The sequence below is a fragment of the Rhipicephalus microplus genome, chromosome X (assembly GCF_043290135.1).
Source record: "Rhipicephalus microplus isolate Deutch F79 chromosome X, USDA_Rmic, whole genome shotgun sequence".
NCBI classification, from domain to species: domain Eukaryota; kingdom Metazoa; phylum Arthropoda; class Arachnida; order Ixodida; family Ixodidae; genus Rhipicephalus; species Rhipicephalus microplus.
Genome location: NC_134710.1, coordinates 114,735,891 through 114,758,355, shown reverse-complemented (window position 1 = coordinate 114,758,355; position 22,465 = coordinate 114,735,891). Strand labels below are relative to the sequence as shown.

Here is a 22,465-nt window from a genome sequence, read left to right as displayed (position 1 = left end):
TTTTGCTGTATATATATATATATATATATATATATATATATATATATATATATATATATATGTATCTGTGTGTGTGTTTATTGTTTGTTTATAATCTGGCTGTTCGTCGTCCCCACATTACGTAGATGGCGACAGGGCCAACATGCCGCCAAATGGTTTACTCGTGAGCTTCTACGGCAGTTTCGTTACAAGTTTACATACCTTCGCTTTACGATGACTTAAAACAGTGGACTGACCAGCAAACTAATATATAGCTTTACGAACACAAGATCCTTACGACCATACCGCTATTTAAGCGATCTAAGCTTACTTACGTGTCAACAAAACTAGCCATATTTTATTCTGTAAAGTCCACGGGGCAAAGCAACGCTTACTGTTCGCAACAGCTTTTGCCAATTGCGTTACCGAGCAATTCGCTTGTTGACACCTATTCGTTTTGATATCATTGATAAAAGGGTCCAAGGAGAATCTTACGAGGACAATTATCGATAGCAGATAATTATTCACATTCATATGTAAGACACTCAAAAACCGGATAACAGGAAAGCAAGAGATTTCAGGAATTTCTATTTTAATGGGTGAATTAAGATAAACACAAATGACGAAAAATATGATCGATAGTATTCGTATATAAATTGATAATGTTTTCATAGCCAATTAAACAAATATTAAACGAGTGACAAAATATCCCGACTTGTTTGAATGCCTACAAGCACCATCAGCGTCCGTGCAAGCGCGTCCACGTCGCTCCTCCCTGGTTCAGGCAGTGAACATGGGTGGCCCTGATCTCAGCAGTGGATGCCTATAGGTGGCCTTGGCACCTGGATGGCACGGGAATGGCTAGCGTACGCGTATTCTTGACATATGACTGGCCTGTCTGCGATTTTTTATTTTTCGATGACAGGCAGACGGCACAGTGCGGCTGGCTGGCACTGTCTCGACTGTATACCGGTAGAGGGCCGTCATCTAATCTTACTTGATGTCAATGTTCTTCTGGTTTTTCTCGAGTCCCCTGATCTTTTCCTCGATCTCACATTGAATGGAGTCTTGCAACAAAGCTCGTCCACTCTTAATATATGGACATGCTGCGCTTTCCTCAGCTTCGTACTTTCGCTTGATGTTATTCAACTTCATTTCCTTCAGAATACCCGCGACCTTTATCAGCGCACTTATGTTGTTCCGAAGGTCTTCAAGCGGTTGCAGGTATTCAGGTGCAAGGCGCAGTTTTACATCTTCAAGTTTCAATTATTTTTGGTTTGCTCGCTCGAAGTAAACCTGTTCCTGGAGGTGCACAAGCTATCGCTCGAGGTAAGCCATGTCGTCAATGTATTCCGAGAGCCTCCTTTCACAATGGTCGTCGCACATCTCCAAACTGTCATCTTCAGAGCCGAAGGACGAATCCGAGTCCTCGTTGTTTGTGTTTTCACTGTCGGGTGTTTGCCGGTTCATCTCTTCACCCTCGTTGTCATTGTTGCACTCCTTGACGCTCGGTATTTTCGGACTTTGAGCCTCAAAGTAAGACAAACCCTGGAAGAACGCCGTCAAGAGACAGGAACGCTGTGTGCGTGCCATTTCTTTACATCGTTGACCCTCGACTGTCCGATACTGGTCTGGGTGTCGTTTCGCTGATGACCTCGCAGCTGGCCACAGCACCTGGGCCGGGCCAGACATGTCTGGCCCTGGTAAAGGTGCCTGGGCATTTACTGGCTTCCACTTTTCTGGGCATAGCTTGCCTGGAATGGCTTAGGACTGCCTTGCCTGGGCCTGGAATTCTGGAATGGTTGGCGGCCCAGTGGCGCTGGCTGGCACTGGCCTCGACGATCCTCGACGGTTAGGTATGGGCCTCGGTGTCGTTGTGCTGGTTCACCTCGAAGCTGATCTGAGCCGCCGGATTGGACAAGCGGTGGCTCACCACAAGGTAAGCCAGATCGCTGCGCGGATGGTCGGTCTCGGTCACCTGCATGGCCATTCCACATGGCCTCGATGCAGTACCGTCGTCTGGTGTCGCCGTTAAAAATACCTTGTTGAGGTCAGCAGGAAGGAAAGCTTGGCCACCGTGAAGAACACCAAACGTTCACAGCTTGCTCAAGCCTCATGACGGCACGGAACGTCAGTGCATCATAGCGGAGTCGCAAATTGCACTTGTTGTTCACCTATGGATCGTGGCGCAAATCCACTAGGAGGGATTGGCCAAGAATCGAGAGGTTTAAAGAATTATTGTTCAGATTTAGAACAGTGGAGACATAATAGAAATATTACCGATAACCTAGGAAAGTGTGGTGCCTTATGTAACGCATACATTTAGATTCCTCTATGTTACGTGGCAAAGAAAGATGATGACGATGTTGCTTTCATTTATGGCAGCTGCCCACAAAGAGGGATCGGAAATAAGACGGAAGCGCGTGATACCTTCGCACTTCCTGTTCTTCTTTCAACTTACTGTTCAATCATTTATTAGAGACGAAAAAAATATGGTTGAATGGGCGTCTCACTAATCCCTTTGGAAATAATGTGGTAACACATGATTTAGTGAACTTTTCAAAAATGAATTTCTTCTTGATCCTAGATACAATTTTCTTTGAATGTTGTAATGGATCTCGAAGGCTGAAATTTTGATGCGTACTTGTGTCGTAAACAGTTTCGCAGCCCCAAAACACTAGATACGGGCAAGGGCAAAAACAATTGCTGGAGAGAAAATTGATGCTCACAATTGAAGCCTTGTCCAAGAAATGGCGGCTGCAGCAGTCATTTTAGTGGGGGCAAATTAAACCAGCGGCATTCGGCAAAAAAAAAAAAAACCGAACGTTTTCCTTACACGCCGGACGAGTTTATTACGGCAACGTTTTTCCGGTCTGAAAATACTCATAGGATGTCTATCTGTTACGGGTTTTCTCAGTAAGCTTCGACGTCATGACTAGTTTTGCTGGAGGTCAGGTGGCAAATTCATACCTTGTTCGTGTACACAATTCGGGAATAAGAGTCTTTTCATAAATCATTCATGTATCATTTATACTAACACATTAAAACCGCGTTGTATTTAGGATTTTAGGTGTCCACCACAAGAGGGACATTTTTTTAGATTTTCGTAGGCAAACACTGGCTAGAGTTTTGCTGAAAAAGCATTGTGAGAATTTGGAATTCAAAATTTATTTTCACATTCATAGATATGTGTAGTGCGAAATAAACGGAGGGATGTCAAGAGTATCCTTTTTTAATCGAGGTTAATGATCAGAATCAGGGTAATGCAAGGAGCCCTTAAAGTTACACTAAAGAGTGAAACGATTTTTCGCGTATTATCAAAGTACAATTTCACAATCACAATAACACCACTTTCAGCGCTACATGACGCTCAGAAAGAAAAAGGCGTGCGAAAAGAAAAGGTGGGTTGAGATTCCACCTTGACATTCACGCACGAGACACCATTACGTAAGAAATTTTAGGGGTGTCCACTGGGTCCTACCTATATTTCAATTGGTAAAAATGAAATACGTTGTTATCTGCCATAAACTTAGAATATAAATCTTTAGAACGTGCACGACAGGCCCACCACACGAAATCTTAGAAAATTTCTTCGAACAAATACTGCGAAAATACAGAAATTACATTCTGAAATGCCCAACCTCATGCACGATGATTTTGGCGGGAAGTGTAAAAACAGAATTTCAAATAGTTTTTTCTTCCCTAATAATAAACCTATGATAGTGAAACGTAAAGCACTATAGTTCTCAGAGTGCAGTTTTTCAATCTAAAATAAGTCAATGTTCCTATTACAAACTACATGGCATTTTTGGGATACCTTAAGAAATCGCCAGGCCTGCGCCGAACGCTTAACACAATCTTAGCAAAAGCTGAAAAATGGACCATATAGAGCCCGTTATAAGCTCCCCTGGATAACTATACTGCAAGTACACCTGCATTGCTAGCATGGCACGCACTTTGCCATAAACATCATATTTTAGTAAACGAGGGAATCCAGCACTATGCCACAATTCGTTATTGTTAAGAAAGGCATTGTACCAACTGTCTTACGAGCAGTCAGTCAGTCAACAAACTTCACTCCGGCTCTAAGGAACTCGAGTGTAGTAGTTGTAGGCCGCCCCGACGTAGAGGCCGGAAGACCATGGTACTCCACTTGTTCGAGGGCCCTTTGGACAGCCCTTAGTTGTTGCTGGAGATCGCCACTTTTGGGGGCTCCCTTGAAGTCCTGTTGTTTATTAAAAGAGGCATGTTGTGGCGTCAAGAAGACGCGCTCAAATGCGCTCTTCATTTAGACCTGAGCATTGCCACGGTCGCAAAAATTGAATGTAAAACTGGTCAGAAACCTATTATCACAGACATCAACGCCCGCCGAGCGATTGAAGCGTGAATAGGTGAAGAGGGGCTAAATAACGGAAATCAAAAACACAAGGAAATTTTGTTTAGAATACTCCTACTTTCATATAGGCTAAATTAAACGGGAAGTTTACTTTATGGCTCATATCACAGTTCGCTAAATAGCTGCTTTCCGTTTTTTTTTTTTCTGTCAAGCGCCATAAACTCGAAGCGTATGTAATTAGTCTTCTATGTGGGATACCGGCTCATGTTGCCGTGTGTTGAGCTGTTCAGTCCGGGGCAATGTCGGGTCCACGAGCCATCGCTCACTTTTTTTCACAGTGATTTCGTGCGTATCGTCCGTAGATTATTACTGGATTGTGTTAAAGAGCTTGTTTGACAGAAATTTCTGCGTCGGCGTCAGTGGTTGTGAGCGAAAAAACACCAGGCCTGCGCTGAAGACAAAGCAGAGTCACAGCGAAAGCTAAAACAGTGGCCTTCCGGAGCCTTTTCTAAACACCCATTCAGTAACTGCTGCAAGCACACATGCTGGGTATAATTTCTGGGTAGTAGGCCGGCATTCGCTGTGCTATCTTCGTTATTCTTCTGAGTAGTGTGGTATCCGTTAAACACTTGCAAAGAAATCTGTGCCAATTGTTCATGCAGTGGCTGATGACGATGAGGAATTATGTCTGAAGTGGGTATGCGTCACAGTTAATAGGGGATCAAGAGCAAGCTTTTGTAATGGGTTGGGGCATTTGACTATCCACTCGTTACGCTATTCGCATTGTGTTGCGCCTGGTTTTTCTTACAGGGTAGCCAGCTGGTCTTAGAACTCATACAAACGTGAATCCTTTCCCAACTTTAAGCCTACCTAAGGCAAGTTTGCGTACAAATTTCAAGTACCGATGCTGCTCAGTGGTAGAAATCTGGGCTGGCACGCAGTAAACCCAGGTTCTAGCCACATTATGTCCTTGGTAGTAGTGTTTTTTTTTCTTATTTCTTGTGAAGTGCTTACGGGCGGCGGCGGCGGCAGACAACTACGGCGCCGCCATAACAGTTTTCACTGTAAAATCATCATCTTGTCCATGACCAAAAAGTCGAGAAAGACAAAAATAAAATAACTATAACAAATTACGGATAAGCTGGTGTTCTACCACAAAACCACGCGATTTGTTCCAACTGTAGTGGAAAAAAATCCCAGCATATATACGGAGTGAATGATGATGAGTGGGGCGAAGCGCCGGAGGTTTAATCGCTAAATCGTGAACCATTCAAGAATATCTCCCACTACGTCATCAAAGTCGTGACAAACACTGTATATATTTATACAAGAAATGGTATTATTCGTAAATGGTAGCTATACGTCGCTTCCTTCCCTTTTCTTTACGGCTTTATGGTCGGTAAAGTGGTGGATTGGTTATGGGGTGTAGTGGGTTGTTGCAAGGATGAGGTTGTGGGCCGTTTGCAAAGGTGAAGGCTTAGGCGGTCACGTAAAAACAAGGGATGGACACAGTGGGACAATCTATGGTTCTTTAACGCGCACCTGGATACAAGTACATGACCATCTTGCATTTCATATGTGCTACTTCTAAACAGTATTTGCTTTATGGTCAGTAAACTGGTGGATCGGTGATGGGGCGTAGTGGGATATGTGCAAGGACGAAGTGGTGTGCAGTTGGCAAAGGTGGAACTTTAGGCGGTCACGTACGTATTAGGAATGGACAGACCCATGCCTTTAGGAGCTTCGCCCCTAAAACATTATGTGAATCTTATGTATTAGGAGAAGCCTCCGTAAAGCATCACATAGTGCGTGGCAGAAGCGTAGAATAGCGCCAGGCGTTAAAAGATTTGAATTGAGCAATGAGCGGGCATTTTAAGGGCCAACTCATAACGAAACACTCATAGACAGTTATATTTTAAGCCGAAGCATAGCCCTCCACAATGTTAACAGCTGTGCAGGTTCGCGTGTACGGATGCGTAGTGGGCTCTCCACTGATTCGCGAAATAATTATGGCGTAGTGGCCACTTGACAACAGTGCTTGCACTAGGCATTCACTTTGTAACAGCCAATATGACGCGCTCACTCATTCGTTTTCTTGCGGCGCAAATTAGCAGTTGAGAATTCATTGCGCACAAGGTCCGATTACGCTATCGTTACTTACTCTTGAAAGTGAAGCTCAGGCTTCCTCCATTTTTGCACCGAAAGCTGTTATGTGCTTGCAAGAAGGGTCGTTATTGACGCTGTAGCTGTCCGCCTACGCTACCGCCGCCACTGGTGCCTGTAACCACTATCCCTCGAAGACAAATAAATGAAAAAATTACAGCATATTCATGGAGTGAAGCGTCTGTCTGTCTGTGTCTGTCTGTCTGTTTGTCTGTCTGTCCGTCCGTCCGTCCATCCGTCCATCCACTCAACCCATATTTAAATCATCAACTATAAGAACAACCTACCGCCATTGAGTTATCTTTTATACAATTTTATTTATAGACACACTAAGGCATCTAGTGAGCAATTCATAAACTATAGAGATGTACTATTGACAGAAAAGAGAACGAACCACACTCTAAAGAACTTCGCTCCTAAAATATTAAGGGCAGAATACTATTTGGACCTAGACATTCTGCGTGCCAGCCCAGTAATTCACCACTGAGCGGCGCCGGTGCTTGAAACTCTGTTACAAACTGAATTGAGGCAGGCTTCCAGTAAGCAACATATTGCGTTAAAAATTGGATGAAGTGCTTTAGAGAAGAGAAAGAACAACCAGTCATTACAATGTCAATTCTGTAAAGAATAAATGATCTAAAGCCCCCACTCTTTACAAAAGCCTCAGGCATAATGTTTCATCGTCGTCAACCACGCCATCAACAAATGCACTTAACTCCTTGCAACTGTGTACCGGGTGGCACGCTTCTTTGAAAGATTAGGAAGAATGACAGAGTGAATGCCTCCCTACTAACCGAAAATTATAAAGATTTATGGTGTAGTGCGTACACTGCAAGGGTGCTTGTAGTATGTACCTAAAGAGTGATTTAAAAAGGCTCTGAAATGCCACTCTTCAAGCTTTCGCTCTGACCCTACGGCGCGTTCCGCACAGGCATGGCACTTTGCTTCATTTGCTTATGTGTTATTTACTTGCGTGATACCTCAGAGACGCAGATCTACCACATGGAATCTGTAGCTAACGGCTCCAGGCACAACAGCCTGCTTTCGATGGCACACGTTTGGCGTGCGTTCCCCTTCGGTGATGAAACGCCGTACTCTAAGCTTGCCCTAGCGATACTCTCACGGCTGCTGTTTCACTCCCGTAGTTTTTTTTTCGAATGTGTAACGTGAGTTTTGTGAGCATTGTGCTTTGGAGTTATGATAGCGTTTTTCATCTGAAAGTTATTTTTGTGCACAATCCAAGTACACTGTTCTGCTAATAAGATAAGCTTTCTTTCCCGATCTCTCTTGTTGGACTTTGTCTCTTGCGCAGGCAACTGGCGCGCCATAAACGCGTAGTGAAATCATGTGGTGATCAAATGCTTGTAAAATGTCAGCAGTTTGAAAAATTTGCAGTTTCGTGCCCTAAAATGTAAATGCTGGACGTCACTACCGCTTCCGCCGGTTATACACGCGTCATAATGTGTATGTATGCATAAATATATATATATATACCAAAGAAAGTATAGGGGAAGGTAATCTACCGAATGGTATTGTAAATATGAAGCAAGAAAATTGGTTGATAAGATCACTTGCCGTGAGCAGGAACCATACCGGCGACCTTCGAATAACGTGTTCGACGCTCCACCAGAGAGCAACCATGGCGGCTATCCTCCCAGCCACTTTATTGGGTATATATGTGAATTTAAACGTGGAAGGGTCTCCCAGCACCACCAGTAGCCATGACGGCGAGTGTGACACAATCTTTATGAGCCTAGGAGGCGTCACGTAGTACGTGAACTTATTACGAGAAGGCAACTGACCAATAGTTCCTCGTATTGAATAAGGGAAAGGAGTGGATACTTAAGGGCTCGTTTTTCCGTGTTTTCACACAATAATATTGAGTTGTAACAGACAATAATATCAAGAAAAGTATCGGGGAAGTTAGACCGAATTGTAAAGTAAGTGTGAAGAAAGAATAGTGGGTAAAAAGATAACTTGCAGTGGACAGAAACCACTTTTTCCCTAATATATATATATATATATATATATATATATATATATATATATATATATATATATATATATATATATATATATATATATATAAAATTTATTTTTGCCGTTCGTCGTCCCCACATAACCTAGATGGCAACGGGGCCACCATGCCGTCAACTACTTCATATACGTGAGTTCTATGGCAGTTTCTTTACAAGTTTACATATAACTTGATTTTAAGATGAATCAAGAGATGAATCAACCACCAAGGAACGACTTGACTTTGCGGGAAAGCCTCTCGCCCAGACCCGTCAACAAACATAACCATATTTTAATCTGTAAATCCAAGGGCGCAAAGCAACGCTTACCGTTTGAAACAGCTATTGCCAAATGCGTAACCTAGCGAGTTGCTTGTTGACTCCTATTCGTTTTGATATCATAGATAAAACGGGATAGGTCCAACGAGAATCCTACGAGGACAGATATCGATATTAGATAAATATTCACATTCATTTTGAAGAAACTCAAAAGCCGGATACCACGAAAGCGAGACATTTCAGGCACTTCTATTTTAATTGATGAATTTGGATAAGCAAAAACAGCGAAGAGTTATGATCGATAGTATTCATATAATAATCGAAGATGTTGTCATAGCCAATTAAACAAATAATAAACGAATGACAAAATATCCCGACTTGATCGAACGCCTGCACGCCCCTTCAGCGTCCGGGCAAGCGCATCCACATCGCCCCACCCCGGTTCAAAGCGGACATGTGTGGCCCTGACCTCAGTCCATTGGTGGCCTGGGCCCCTAGATAGCATGGGGCTGGCTAGCATACGCGTATTTGTGACATACGCCTGGCCTGACTGCGATGGGATTTTCGGATGACAGGCAGCCGGGACAGTGCGACTGGCTGGCAGCGTCTCGTCTGTACTGGTAGAGGGCCGTCAGCGAATCTTACTTGATGTCAATGCTCTTGTGCATTTCCTCGAGTCACCTGATCTTTTCGTCGAGCTCGCATCGAATGGAGTCTGGCAACAAAACTCGTTCACTCTCAATATATGGGCACGCAGCGATTTCCTCAGTTTCGTACTTTCGCTTTATGTTATTCAACTTCATTTCCTTCAGAATACCTGTGAGTTTTATCCGCATACTTATGTTGTTCTGAAGGTCTTAAAGGGGCCGCTGGTATTCAGGTACAAGACCCAGTTTTACCTCTTCAAGTCTAAATTTTTTTGGTTTTCTTGCTCGAGATAACGCTGTTCCTTGAGGTGCACAAACTACCGCTAGAGGTAAGCCTTATCATCAATGTACCCCGATCACCTCCTTTCACAATCTTCCTCGTACATCTCCAAACAGTCACCTTCAAATCCGATGGAGGAATACGAGTCCTCGTGCTTCGTGTTTTCACTTTCGGGTGTCTGTCCTCGTTGTCTCCGTCACGCTCGGTGTTTTCTAACTTGGAGCCTCGAAGTAACAGAAACCCCGGTAGAACGTCGTCAACAACCAGCAACGCTATGTGTGTGCGATTTATTTACATCGTTGACCCTCGACGATCAGATACTGCTCTTGGTGTCGATGCGCTGATTGGCCTCGCAGCTGGCCACAGCACCAGAGTCAAGCCACCCATGTCTGGCCATAGCCAAGGTACCTGGGTATAGACTGGTTTCCACTTCACCGGGCATGGCTTCCCTGACATGGCTTGACTGGCTTGCCTGCGCCTGGGAATCTTGAACGGCCGGCAGCCCAGTGGCACTTCCTGGCACTGATCTCAACAATCCTCAATGGTCAGGTATGGGTCACAGTGTCATTGTGCTAGCTAGCTGGCCTCAAAGCTGACCTGAGCCACACCAGCGATGGATTTCCATTGGTAGGCCAGGGCGCAGCGCGAATGGCCGTTTTCCATCGCCTGCATGGCCGTTCCACATGGCCTCGATGCAATACCGTCATCGAGTATTGCCGTCGAAAACACCCCGTTGAGGTCAGCAAGAAGGAAACCTCGGCAACCGTGAAGAACACCAAACGTTCGCAGCTTGCTCAAGCCTTATGACTGCACGGAACGTCAGCGCATCGAACCGGAGTAACTAAGTGCATGTTCAATGCCCCTCGGTTACGTGGTAAAGAAAGATGTTGACGAGGTTCCTCTCGTTTCCGGCAGCCGCCCACAAAGAGAGATCAGGAAAAAGACGGGAGTGCGTGATACCTTCGCACTTCATCTACTTTCAACTTACTCTCAATCATTTATTCAAGACAAAAGTATAAAAAGTATGGTTGAAAGGGCGTCTCACTAATCCCACTAGAAGTAATGTGGTAGCACATAGCTTATTGAACTTTTAAATAAAAGAATTTATTTTTCATCGCCGACACACTTTTCTTTGAATGCTGTAATGGATTTCGAAGGCTGCGCTTTTTATGCATACATGTGTCATGAACAGTTTCGGAGCAAAAAAAAAAACACTAGATACGGGCGAGGGCAAAAAAAATGCTAGGGTGAAAATTGCTCTTCAGAATTGAAGTCGTGTCCAACAAATGGCGGCTGCGGCAGCCATCTTAGTCAGGGCAAAATAAACCATCGGCATTTGGCGAAGAAAATGGAGCGTTTTTCTCACACGCCCGACGAGTTTATTACGGCAATGTTTTTTCGTTCAGAAGATGTTCAAAGGATGTTTACCTGTTACAAATTCTCTTATTAAGCTTCGACGTCCAGACAAATTTTGTTGGAGGTCAGGTCGCCAGTTCATAGCTTGTTGTTGTACATATTTCGCGAATAAGAATATCTTATTAAATAATTCATGTAGCATTTACACTAACACCTCAAAACCAGGTTATATTTAAGTGCTCACCACTACAGGGGCATTTTTCTGATATTTTCGAAGGCAAACGCTGGCTACACGTTGGCTGAAAAAGCATTGTGAGAGTTTGAAATCCAAAAATTTTTTGCACCTACACAGATATGTGTTGTGTATTATAGACGGACGGATCTTAAAAGCATCCTTTTTGAATCGAGGTTAATGATAAGAATCAGGATAGTGCAAGGAGCCCTTAAAGTGACACTAAAGAGTGAAACGATTTTTCGCGTAATATAAAAGTACCATTTCAGAATCACGAAAACACCATTTCTAGTGCAACATGACGCTTAGAAAGCGGGAAGGCGTGCGAAAACAAAAGGTGAGTTAAAACACCACCTTGAGATTCCTGCACCAGACACCGTGACGTAAGACATGTGGAAGGTGTCTACTGGGTCCTACCTATCTTTCAATCAACAAAAATTGAATACATTGTTATCTGCCTTGAACTTAACATACGAAGTTTTAAATCGTGCAAGACAGGCCCACCAGACGAAATCTTAGAAAATTTCATTGAACCAATGCCGCCAAAATACAGAATTTACGTTCTGAAATGTCTAACGTAACGTGCAGTCATTTTGGCGCGAAGTTTAAAAACCAAACTTCAAATCCCATTTTCTACCCTAATAATAAATTTATGATTGTGAAGCGTATGCATTAAAGTTGTCAGAGTGCAGTTTATCATTTTAAAAGAAGTCAATGTTCTTCTTATGAATATGAATATGAAAAGCATGGTACCCATTGCCTTACGAGCAGCCAGTCAGTCAACAAACATCACTCTTGTTTTAATGAACTACATAGTCGTAGTTGTGGGCCGCGCTCACGTAGAGACCGGAAGACCATTGTTCTCCACCTGATTGAATTGCCCTTGGACAGGCCTTAGCTGTTGCTGGAGATCGCCACTTTTGAGGGCTGTCCATCAATCTCCTGGTTTAATAAAACAGGCATGCTGTAACGCGGAATGTTACTAGAATAAGAGTGCTAACGAGCAATACTCTTCATTGCCCACAAGAACTGTGAGTCGATGTTTAGAGGAAAGTGACAAAACCTTCCTCTCTATGTGAAAGATCCAGTTAGTGACATTCTCAGTGGGTAATTTGAGGTCAATTCAGCTTTGAGTGCGGGAAGGGAATTTCCGGTGGCCAAGCTCGTAGTGTTTCACTATTTCGTTAAAAGAGAGTAGTGGGTCAAAGTTATGCGCAGAACTCGGATTGTATAGCATATCGGGACCATCGCGGAACGTAAGACCTCACACTTGTTCATCATCATCATCATCATCAGCCTGACTACGTCCACTGCAGGACAAAGGCCTCTCCCATGTTCCGCCAGTTAACCCAGTCCTGTGCTTGCTGCTGCCAATTTATACCCGCAAACTTCTTTATCTCATCTGCCCACCTAACCTTCTGTCTCCCCCTAACCCGCTTCCCTTCTCTGGGAATCCAGTTTGTTACCTTTAATGACCAGCGGTTATTCTGTCTACGCGCTACATGCCCGGCCCATGTCCATTTCTCCTTCATTATTTCAACTATGATATCCCTAACCCCCGTTTGTCCCCTAATGCACTCTGCTCTCTTCTTGTCTTTTATGGTTACACCTACCAATTTTCTTTCCATTGCTCGGTGCGTCGTCCTGAATTTAAGCTGGACCCTCTTTGTAAGTCTCCAGGTTTCTGCTCCGTAGCTAAGTACCGGCAAGATACAGCTGTTATATACCTTCCTCTTGACGGATAGTGGCAATCTACCTGTCATAATTTGAGAGTGCTTGCCGAATGTGCTCCACCCCATTTTTATTCTTCTAGTTACTTCAATCTCATGGTTAGGCTCTGCGGTTATTGCCTGCCCTAAGTAGACATAGTCTTTTACAACTTCAAGTGCACTATTACCTATCTCGAAGCGCTGCTCCTTCCCGAGGTAGTTGTACATTACTTTCGTTTTCTGCAGATTAATTTTAAGACCCACCTTTCTGCTCTCCTTGTCTAACTCCGTAATCATGAGTTGCAATTCATCCCCTGAGATACTCAGCAATGCTATGTCATCGGCGAAGCGCAGGTTACTAAGGTATTCTCCATTAACTCTTATCCCTAACTGTTCCCATTCTAGGCTTCTGAAAACCTCCTGTAAGCACGCGGTAAATAGCATTGGGGAGATTGTGTCCCCCTGCCTTACACCCTTCGTGATTGATATTCTGTTGCTTTCTTTATGAAGCACAATGGTAGCAGTTGATCCCGTGTAGATTTCTTCCAGAATGTTTATATATACTTCATCTACGCCCTGATTCCGCAGTGTCTGCATGACGGCTGATATTTCTACTGAATCAATCGCCTTCTCGTAATCTATGAAGGCTATGTAAAGTGGTTGGTTATACTCTTAGCATTTCTCTATTACCTGATTCATAGTATGAATGTGGTCAATTGTTGAGTAGCCTGTTCGAAATCCTGCTTGTTCCTTTGGTTGATTGACTTCTAATGTTTTCTTTACTCTGTTAGCAATTACCTTTGTAAAGAGCTTGTATACTACAGAGAGCAAGCTGATTGGCCTGTAATTCTTCAAGTCCTTGTCATCTCCTTTCTTATGTTATTAAGATGATGTCAGCGTTCTTCTAAGACTCTGGTACCCTTCCCGTCAGGAGACACCTCGTAAACAGGGTGGCTAGTTTTTCTAACACAATATGTCCTCCTTCATTCAGCAGATCTGATGTTACCTGATCCTCACCAGCAGTTTTGCCTCTTTGCATGCTCTCCAAAGCTTTTCTGACTTCTTCTATCATTACTGGTGGTGTGTCATCTGGGTTACTGCTAGTTCTTATAGTATTAAGGTCGTGGTTTTCTCGGCTACTGTACAGATCTCTGTAAAACTCCTCCGCTATTTTAACTATCCTATTCGTATTGCTAGTTATTTTGCCTTCTTTGTCCCTAAGTGCATACATCCGACTTTTGCCTATCCCAAGTCTCCTCTCCACTGCTTTGACGCTTCCTCCGTTTTTCAGAGCGTGTTCAATTCTCTCTATGTTATACCTTCTTACATCGCATACTTTACGTCAATTAATCAACTTCGAAAGCGCTGCCAGTTCTATTTTGTCTGCTATACTTGACAATTTCATGATTTGACGCTTCCTAATTAGGTTCTTCGTTTCCTGGGAAAGCTTGCCAGTGTCCTGTCTAACTACCCTGCCTCCAACTTCCACTGCACAATCCGTAATGATACTCGTCAGATTATCATTCATTATATCTACGCTAAGATTGGTTTCCTCACTAAGAGCCGAGTACCTGTTCTGCAGCGAGACCACTGAATTCCTGTACTTTCCCTCTCAGTGCTAGCTCATTGAATGGCTTCTTTCGTATCGGTTTCAGTCGTTCCTTCTTCAAGTCTAGGCGAATTCGAGAATGTACCATTCTATGGTCACTGCATCGTACCTTGCCAACCACTTCCACATCCTGCACGATTCCTGGGTGTGCAGTCATTATAAAGTCTATTTCGTTCTTATTTCGCCATTAGGGCTCCTCCATGTCCACTTGCGGTTTTCTCGTTTTCGGTAGAAAGTATTCAAAATCCGCAAATTATTGCGTTCTGAGAATTCTACTAGTAGCTCACCTCTTGCGTTTCTAGTACCGATGCCATAATCTCCTACTACCTGGTCTCCAGCCTGCTTCTTCCCTACCTTTGCATTAAAGTCGCCCATCACTATAGAATACTGTGTTTTTACATTACTCATTGCCCATTCCACGTCTTCATAGAAGCTTTCAACTGAAGCGTCATCATGGCTGGATGTAGGCGCGTAAGCCTGTACTAGCTTCATCTTGTATCTTTTGTTCAGTTTAATTACAATACCTACCACCCTTTCATTGATGCTATAGTAGTCCTCTATGTTGCCTGCAATGTTTCTTTGAATTAGGAACCCCACTCCCAGTTCTCTTCTGTCTGCCAAGCACCAATAGCAAAGGATGTGCCCATTCTGTGGCACAGTATAGGCCTCATCTGTCCTCCTAACCCCACTGAGCCCGATTATATCCCATTTAACACCCTCTAGCTCCTCGCATAGTACCGCTAGACTTCCCTCACTAGATAAGGTTCTAGCGTTAAACGTTGCCAAGTTCAGGTTCCAAAGGCGGCCTGTAGTCCAGAGATTCTTCGCACCCTCTGCTACGTTGCAGATCTGACCACCGCCATGGTCAGTTGCTTCGCAGCTGCTGAAACTGCTTGTTCATGAACTATACCTTAATTGGGTTGACTTTGCTGGGATCTAAATACAGTTCACGCAATGGGAAGATTATCGCACGATCGCCAACCCTCCTATAACATGCCAGGGGGCTAGCGGCACGTTTCGGAACTGTGAAAATCAAGATTGCGCTTTTTCCTCTCTTTCGTTGTCTGTTCCATACTACAATAATCGCCCCTACAACGAAGTTTACACCCTTCCTATTTCGAGCCATTCATTCGTTGCGATCACGTGTACTCTTCGTAGGATCTTATCTTCGCAGGTGATTACAAAAATGTTGGAAATTATGTGTTGAAGCTAGTGTTTGGCACCATGGGTGTCAGCAAGGGGGTGCAGAAGGGGTACTTGCTCCCCTTTCTCAAGCCACACCAACAAATAACATAACCTAGGCTACAGCTACAGCGGTGCTTTCTCCCTCCTCCATCCTCGAAACAACACTAGTTTGCACTCCCCAAAAGAAAATGCTGCCGACAACCATGTTTGGCACTGCCATTAGAAAGGAGGGATAGCAGCTTAAGGAACAGCAAAGACAGTGAATGAAGCTCTCGTGATACCGTGTACTCTCTCCTCAATAGATTATTCCAGGATATGGTGCTGTGGCAGTTCTTGGTCGATGCTGGCGCGATAAACCTCATATACGGCAAACTGAACATTGGTTCCATAGGCGTGCGTGCGCAGTTTTTACCTTCAGATACGGTTCATCGCCGCGCCCCTCCCTATTATGGGAATGTAAGGGGCTGACTTTGCGCCCACCCCTGCCCCAGGACACAGTCCCCCTCCCTAATATGTCAATGTGTGGGGCTGACATTGCACCACCATTTCCGGTTACTGCGGGCAAGGGCGCTCTCTGCTGCCCCCCCCCCCCTGGCGCAGGCCTATGCTGCGAACGATGTGATGGTGAGAAAGGCATCCGGCAGTCTTTGCTTGATTATAGCTGCCACTTCTTTTGAGGTGAGACCACATGACCACATGACGTGACTGCTGACGATGAAGACTTATGGTCAAGCGTGCGGCAAGATGAACCGATGTGCTGTGTGGGTGGTGTGTGTGATATTGAGGAGGACGCATGTGGAGAACGACGTCGAAACGAGTGAAATGAGGTGAACAAGACGGAGGAGATGGCTGTATGCGAAATGACACCACTCAGCTTTTTTGAGAGTAGCAGCTCAGAGAATCCAGTGAATGCCAATGGAACAAGCGGAGAAGCACGACGCAGACGCTGAAAAAAAAAAGAAAAGAAAATTTGACGACTTTGCTGAAGTACATTTCCTTAGCCCGGCGTTTGCTTCTTGTGACTTTCTATCGCAGCCGGTACAAACCGCAATGACTGTGCAAGACACATCAAGGAACCTGTTTTCTAAGCTACGGTGTCAACCATGAAAATCATAGCAACAGCTCAAGCCTCTACTTCACTCACTTCAAACAGCTTTCCGGGAACCACCGAAGACAGGTGGCTATGGAACCTCTACGTCTAACGTTGGAATATCAGGGCACGGTGAAGAGGTGGAAGACATACGTCACTCTCATTTTGAGCTGAAGAACGTCAAGCAGAAACCTGCTCTTCTACAGCTGGTGACAAATAAAATGATCCTGGAGAGACCGCCGCGCCAGGAGAGAAGTTACGAGGACCAGGTTCATACTTTGGAGAACACCAATGAAAAAGCAGCGCAACGGGAGAGTGCGTTGTTCATGATCCGGCAGGTGAAGTCACGTACCGTGCGGAACAAGATTCTCCCCAAGCTAACGGTTGTCGACAACAGCTTTTTTATCAGCCCGTGCAAGTTTTTCACAAGGGCTTGTGTCTTGAGAATGAAGACGGTTCGTCATCGCAAAGACCATCCGCAGCGTTCAGTGCTGCACCATGCACTGCAACTTGGTCAAGAACGTAAGTAGAACTGCCCTCAAGAAACAATGGTATCCCCCACCCTCTCTCCTTCTTCTACCTCCTCCCTCCTCTCCGGTGGAAAGATGATATGGGGTAAAATGACTCGTAGTGGGACGAAGTGTTTTGAGAACAATGAGACTGGTGGCAATGGCTGCCAGATTAAAGCCGTGTTAAAGTGTAGTGCGCTTTTGTGTGTTTAGTGGCCGTATTTATATATATATATATATATATATATATATATATATATATATATATATATATATATATATATATATATATATATTTATATATATATACATATAAAAAGAGAACTTCTTCGACACGCGCGCAATTTCATATTAATTCGCATACACAGAGGTCCACCGACGCACTTTCTTATATACTACGAAGTTCAATAATAACAGGCCGAAGAAAGGTGCCCTTAGCCAAATTTTTGCGTCTGATATGCGAAGCTCATCTTACTATCACGCCTCTTTCTCTTATTAAGCTTTGGTGGATACCATCTACAAATACCACAATAGTTTGTTTAATAAATTTATCCTGGCGGATGTTAGTCGTAGGGATGGAGAAGTATCAAGCTTCAACGAGAATACATCCACGTTGAATAGGGCTATGGCTGATAAACACAAAAACATACATTCAGTCAACCCTTCTTTATCGATGTACAGTAATCGTTTATTTACCCCTGTAAAGGCGCATTTTACTTTCGTGTTGTATGCCGATCCCATGAGGGGAAGATCAACCCTGATTTTTTTATGAAATGATTGCTGTCATAATTTTTAATAATAAGTACTACACTTTCTTGGATATATTCAGGCTTGTGTGCATTATAATTTGCTTTGTTTGCTAATTGTCTGAACAGTGTTTCTGGAGCGGGCGAATATTAATATTATTGCCATTTTTATATTACAGTTTACTTAATATCAACTTCTCAACGTTTTTTTAATGTATACTTTGTGATGTTAGGGGTGTACTACATTGTTTACACCCATTTTATTCTCAACCATCATTTTTAAAAAGTATAATTTGTGCTCAGAGGGGCGTACTACATTGTTTACATCCATCGTATTTGTATTACAATTTCTTAAGGAGCCTGAGGCACCTTTATAATTATGCAAATACAAACCATGCAATCAAAATTTTCCTTTGAAAGAACAAAATGTTAATTATAACGTTGAACCATTCCTCGTTGCTTAGTTTTGAAATATTCGTTAGCTGTATATGATTGGTGTAAACAATCTCTGTCATGCTCACAACACCAGCTTGTTACGCGAGGCAACCTATGACGCGAAAATGGTCCATCGCGTACTGAACACTTATGCAAGACCATGTAAAAATACGACAATAAATCATTTTCAATACAGCATAATCTTTTCTATTGCTTGTTCAGCATTTAAAATTTTCTGTGTGCCACAAAATCGCCTGCTTGTTACATGACGTCACGAAGCCGGACAGCCTCTTCATTTATATGTAATTCAATTGGGCTATCTGCCAATCATAAAAGCAGCGGCTACTTAATGCAGCTGGCGAGATGAATTATACGCATAATAAAATATTTTCACTTCATGCATAACGGTGTTTAGTAGTTATCACGCGTGCACAATTCTGTGAGTTCATACTTGCTGAGAGAAAGAGAAATAGACAGAAAATAAGCTGAGCGTGACATGTGTGTGCTTTTTAGCTTCTTGAGATCTATTTTGAGCCGTAATTGACAATTCGAGTTGAATGAAAACCAACCATAGCCTGACTCTTGACTAAGCCTCGATAGTGCTAAAAACCACAGTCTTTGACCTTCTCCCTGGTCCACTGGGGTCAAGTTGTGGTGCAAGCTTAGACGTTGAGCTTCCTACTGAGCTCGAGTACACTGCAGCTTTAATCGTGGCCAATCTACAAGCTGCCACTACAACTACAAACTACCATAAGCAAGGCTGATGTGGTATACTAGAGACGAAATCGGAACAAAGTTTTGGCATTCCAGTACGGAAAAATAAACATCTAAAACAATTCGTCCCACTCAACAGCTCACAAGAGCATCGACAGAGCAGCGGTGATGGTATATCCTTTTTCGAAAAAATTATTTTCCAAAAGCAGCAAAACTTTTGACCGGTCTTTTAAAGGTTGGCTCGTTCCCATCTTTAACTGCATCAACGAATAACAGCAGAATAAAAGCATGAACAAGTGATTTCTTAATATAGGGTCCCTGTTCGGCATTTGCCTCATCTTCAGTACAATGCAGCACAAGACACGAAAGCGTCGCATAGGCGAACCACACCGCAAAGAGCATACTAAGAAAGTCACCACAGCGGTAATGTTAGCTAAATTTCACAATGTTGTAGCACAGCCTCGTAACATTGCCATTCTCCCGTAAGAATATAATTGAGTGATTACTGTTGTGACAAAAACTTCGCCTTGTTGGTTTCCCCAGTGTTAAGCCAATAGTAACCACTGTCCAAAGTGGCGGGGCCCAGCCCCCTCTACTTTTCTTGGTGGGGGGGGGGGTTGGTCCCCCTTGCCCCATCCCGGCTAATACGCCAATGCCGCTTTGTAATCTGGTCGTGATTGAGACTTGATGATTATTAGGTTTAGTTGCTAACGGAACACAAGCCATATTTATTCTGAGCGTCTCGGGAGTGTTATCACCTGGGCGTTTTCTTTTTTTTTCGGAGCACATGGAGCGATTGTCATTTATATCAGGAGACAAAGACAGATGATCAACAATACTATTTGTCTGGTTTATTGGAATATACTGAAATAATACGAAACTGTGCGAGAAGTAGGAATGTCTGGTTCAATGGATCATGCTATAAGAAGACTAAAATGTTCGAGAAGTAGAAATATCATAGTCGTTAGATCATACTAAAAGAAGACAAACCTCTGCGAGAAGTGGGAAATTCTGGTTCGTTGAATCATGCTGAAAAATCCAGACTGTGCGAGAAGTATAAATATCTGGTTCGTTGGATCATACTTGAAAATAAAGAAGATAAAGATCTTGAAGATAAAGACACTGGAGCTCAATGGCACCAACTATGCCATAAACACCTACATATCCACTCCTGCATGATACTTGAATTGAGTGGTACACGAATTAGAACGCGAAACGCCAGAAGCTGAACTCCTGAGCCATCTCCAAGTGCGCACTGAAGGAGCGACAATTGTTCAAGCTCGCATGCTCGGACAGGCACGAACTGCAGTGATCACGTTTGATGGACCAATACTGCCACGCTTCGTGTATTGTTACGCTGGCGAAATGCCGTGCGTGCCTTATCAACCCACATGGCAGTACTGTAAACTCTGCAAGAGCCAGCAACATAGGACGGATGTTTGCCCCACGCAAATAACAAAGGCGTGCAGCAACTGCCGGCTAAGACACCCACATGAGGACCACACTTGCAATACGGAATGTGCCCTGTGTGGCAGACGCCACCCCAAGGCAACATCGGAACGCACCAAAATCTCAAACGCGTCCCTCAAAAGGGCTGGTCGCTGCTGTCGCACAAACGCAGCACACCACAAACCACAGGCATACTCAAGCGACGCTGGTTTAGCACGGACAGCACGGACTCTGCACCACCAGGCGGGGCGTGTTGCAGTTCCCGACCAGGTCCAGCTCTCGAGACGGCTCCAACTCCAGGAATTGTGACCACAAGCAGGCCCAAGCAAAGCAACAACAGCACAATGGCAAAAAGACGCAGAAAAAAAAGAAAAGAACCAGGCGAGCTGGGCAGCATTACTCTCCTTGCACTCACACCAAACACCACAACTAACGCACCTAAAACGCAAATTATAGATAATGCGGGTGAGAATAGGTGACCTAAAACGAGAAAATGCAAAACTAAAAAGGCAACAAACGCAGCAGCCGCAACAAAATTCTATACCAGCCCAGAGTGGCCAGAAATCGCAGACGTAACCGAATGCAGAAGGCGACTCAATAATTACGTTGTCGATACTGAAAGGAACATTAAAGAAAGTTATACCGACGTTTATAGAACAAGTATATATAAAGGTAGATAGAAAGTTCGAGATTCTAGGCAAGAAAATCCAGGCACATCACATCGAATTCACAAAAGCCTTGCGAAATCATGCCACGGGCGTCAACATCGGAGAAAATGCTGACAAAATTTACAACAGGCCTAGATTGTCAGTCATAAACCAGGAGACGTATAATGGCCAAATATCAAACGCAGTGGTCGGAAAAGTGCGAAATATGGCAGTGGAACTGCCATGGTTTTCGGCGGAAAAAAGGGCAACTGTTGCAGCTTGTGGCGTTGCAACAAAAGCCACCTGCTGTCATAGCAGTCAAGGAAACCGGAACACAATCAAAATTACGGGGCTACGAAATTTATAGCAACGGGGACACAGAATGTAAAGTTGCTACTTTAGTCGATAACTAAAATACAGCAATATGTCATCAGCCCACACAAGAGGCGGATATCCCACATCTCATAACCGAAATACCCTACAAAGGGAGCAGTGGAAAGAACGCCTTCGTACTTAATATCTATAGTCCCCAAGACAAAAGTGAGCAACGTTCGACAAGCTCTTTCAAGAGACCGCAAAACTGGTGAAAGGGAGTTCGTTAATCATAGTTGGCGCTTTAATGCCCGGCATGCAAGCTGGGGGTATAAGATCCAAGGCACCAAAGGCAAGAATATCGCAAGACAAATCGAGAAACTGGGAATGACGCTGTTAAGTGACCCTGCAATACCAACGAGAACAGGCAACCGCATATATATGGACACAAGTCCAGACTTGACGATAGAAAACTGCCACAGTGTGGACTGGTACAAAACCCTTGAAAACCTGGGCAGTGATCGCAACATACTAAGCACCACAATCCGCACCAGCCGAATCCGCAAACACATCGGCACAGCTAAAATAACACACAGGCATGCATATAAAAAATCGCTAAAAGCGCACGTGACTGCCATAGAAAACTTGTACGAGTGGTGCAAAGTAATCCGAAATGAAAAGCAAATGCACACCAAAACTGTCGCTAGAACACATGACACCCCTGAAGTAGACGCTCACCTTCTCCACCTGTGGGAAGCAAGAAGAAACCTCCC

The 22,465-nt window shown here is 43.9% G+C and overlaps 1 protein-coding gene across 1 annotated transcript; it reads right to left on the bottom strand.

The window, feature by feature from the left end:
* Positions 1-684: 684 nt before the first annotated feature.
* On the bottom strand, positions 685-2,103 carry LOC142776955 (uncharacterized). Its single transcript, XM_075881270.1, has one exon. It carries the CDS (start codon positions 1,669-1,671, stop codon positions 1,297-1,299), a length of 375 nt encoding a protein of 124 aa, XP_075737385.1. The 5' UTR covers positions 1,672-2,103; the 3' UTR covers positions 685-1,296.
* Positions 2,104-22,465: the final 20,362 nt, after the last annotated feature.

Excerpts from the sequence above, each read along its gene's own strand:
- LOC142776955 (XM_075881270.1), bottom strand. The coding sequence starts at position 1,671 with ATGTCTGGCCCGGCCCAGGTGCTGTGGCCAGCTGCGAGGTCATCAGCG.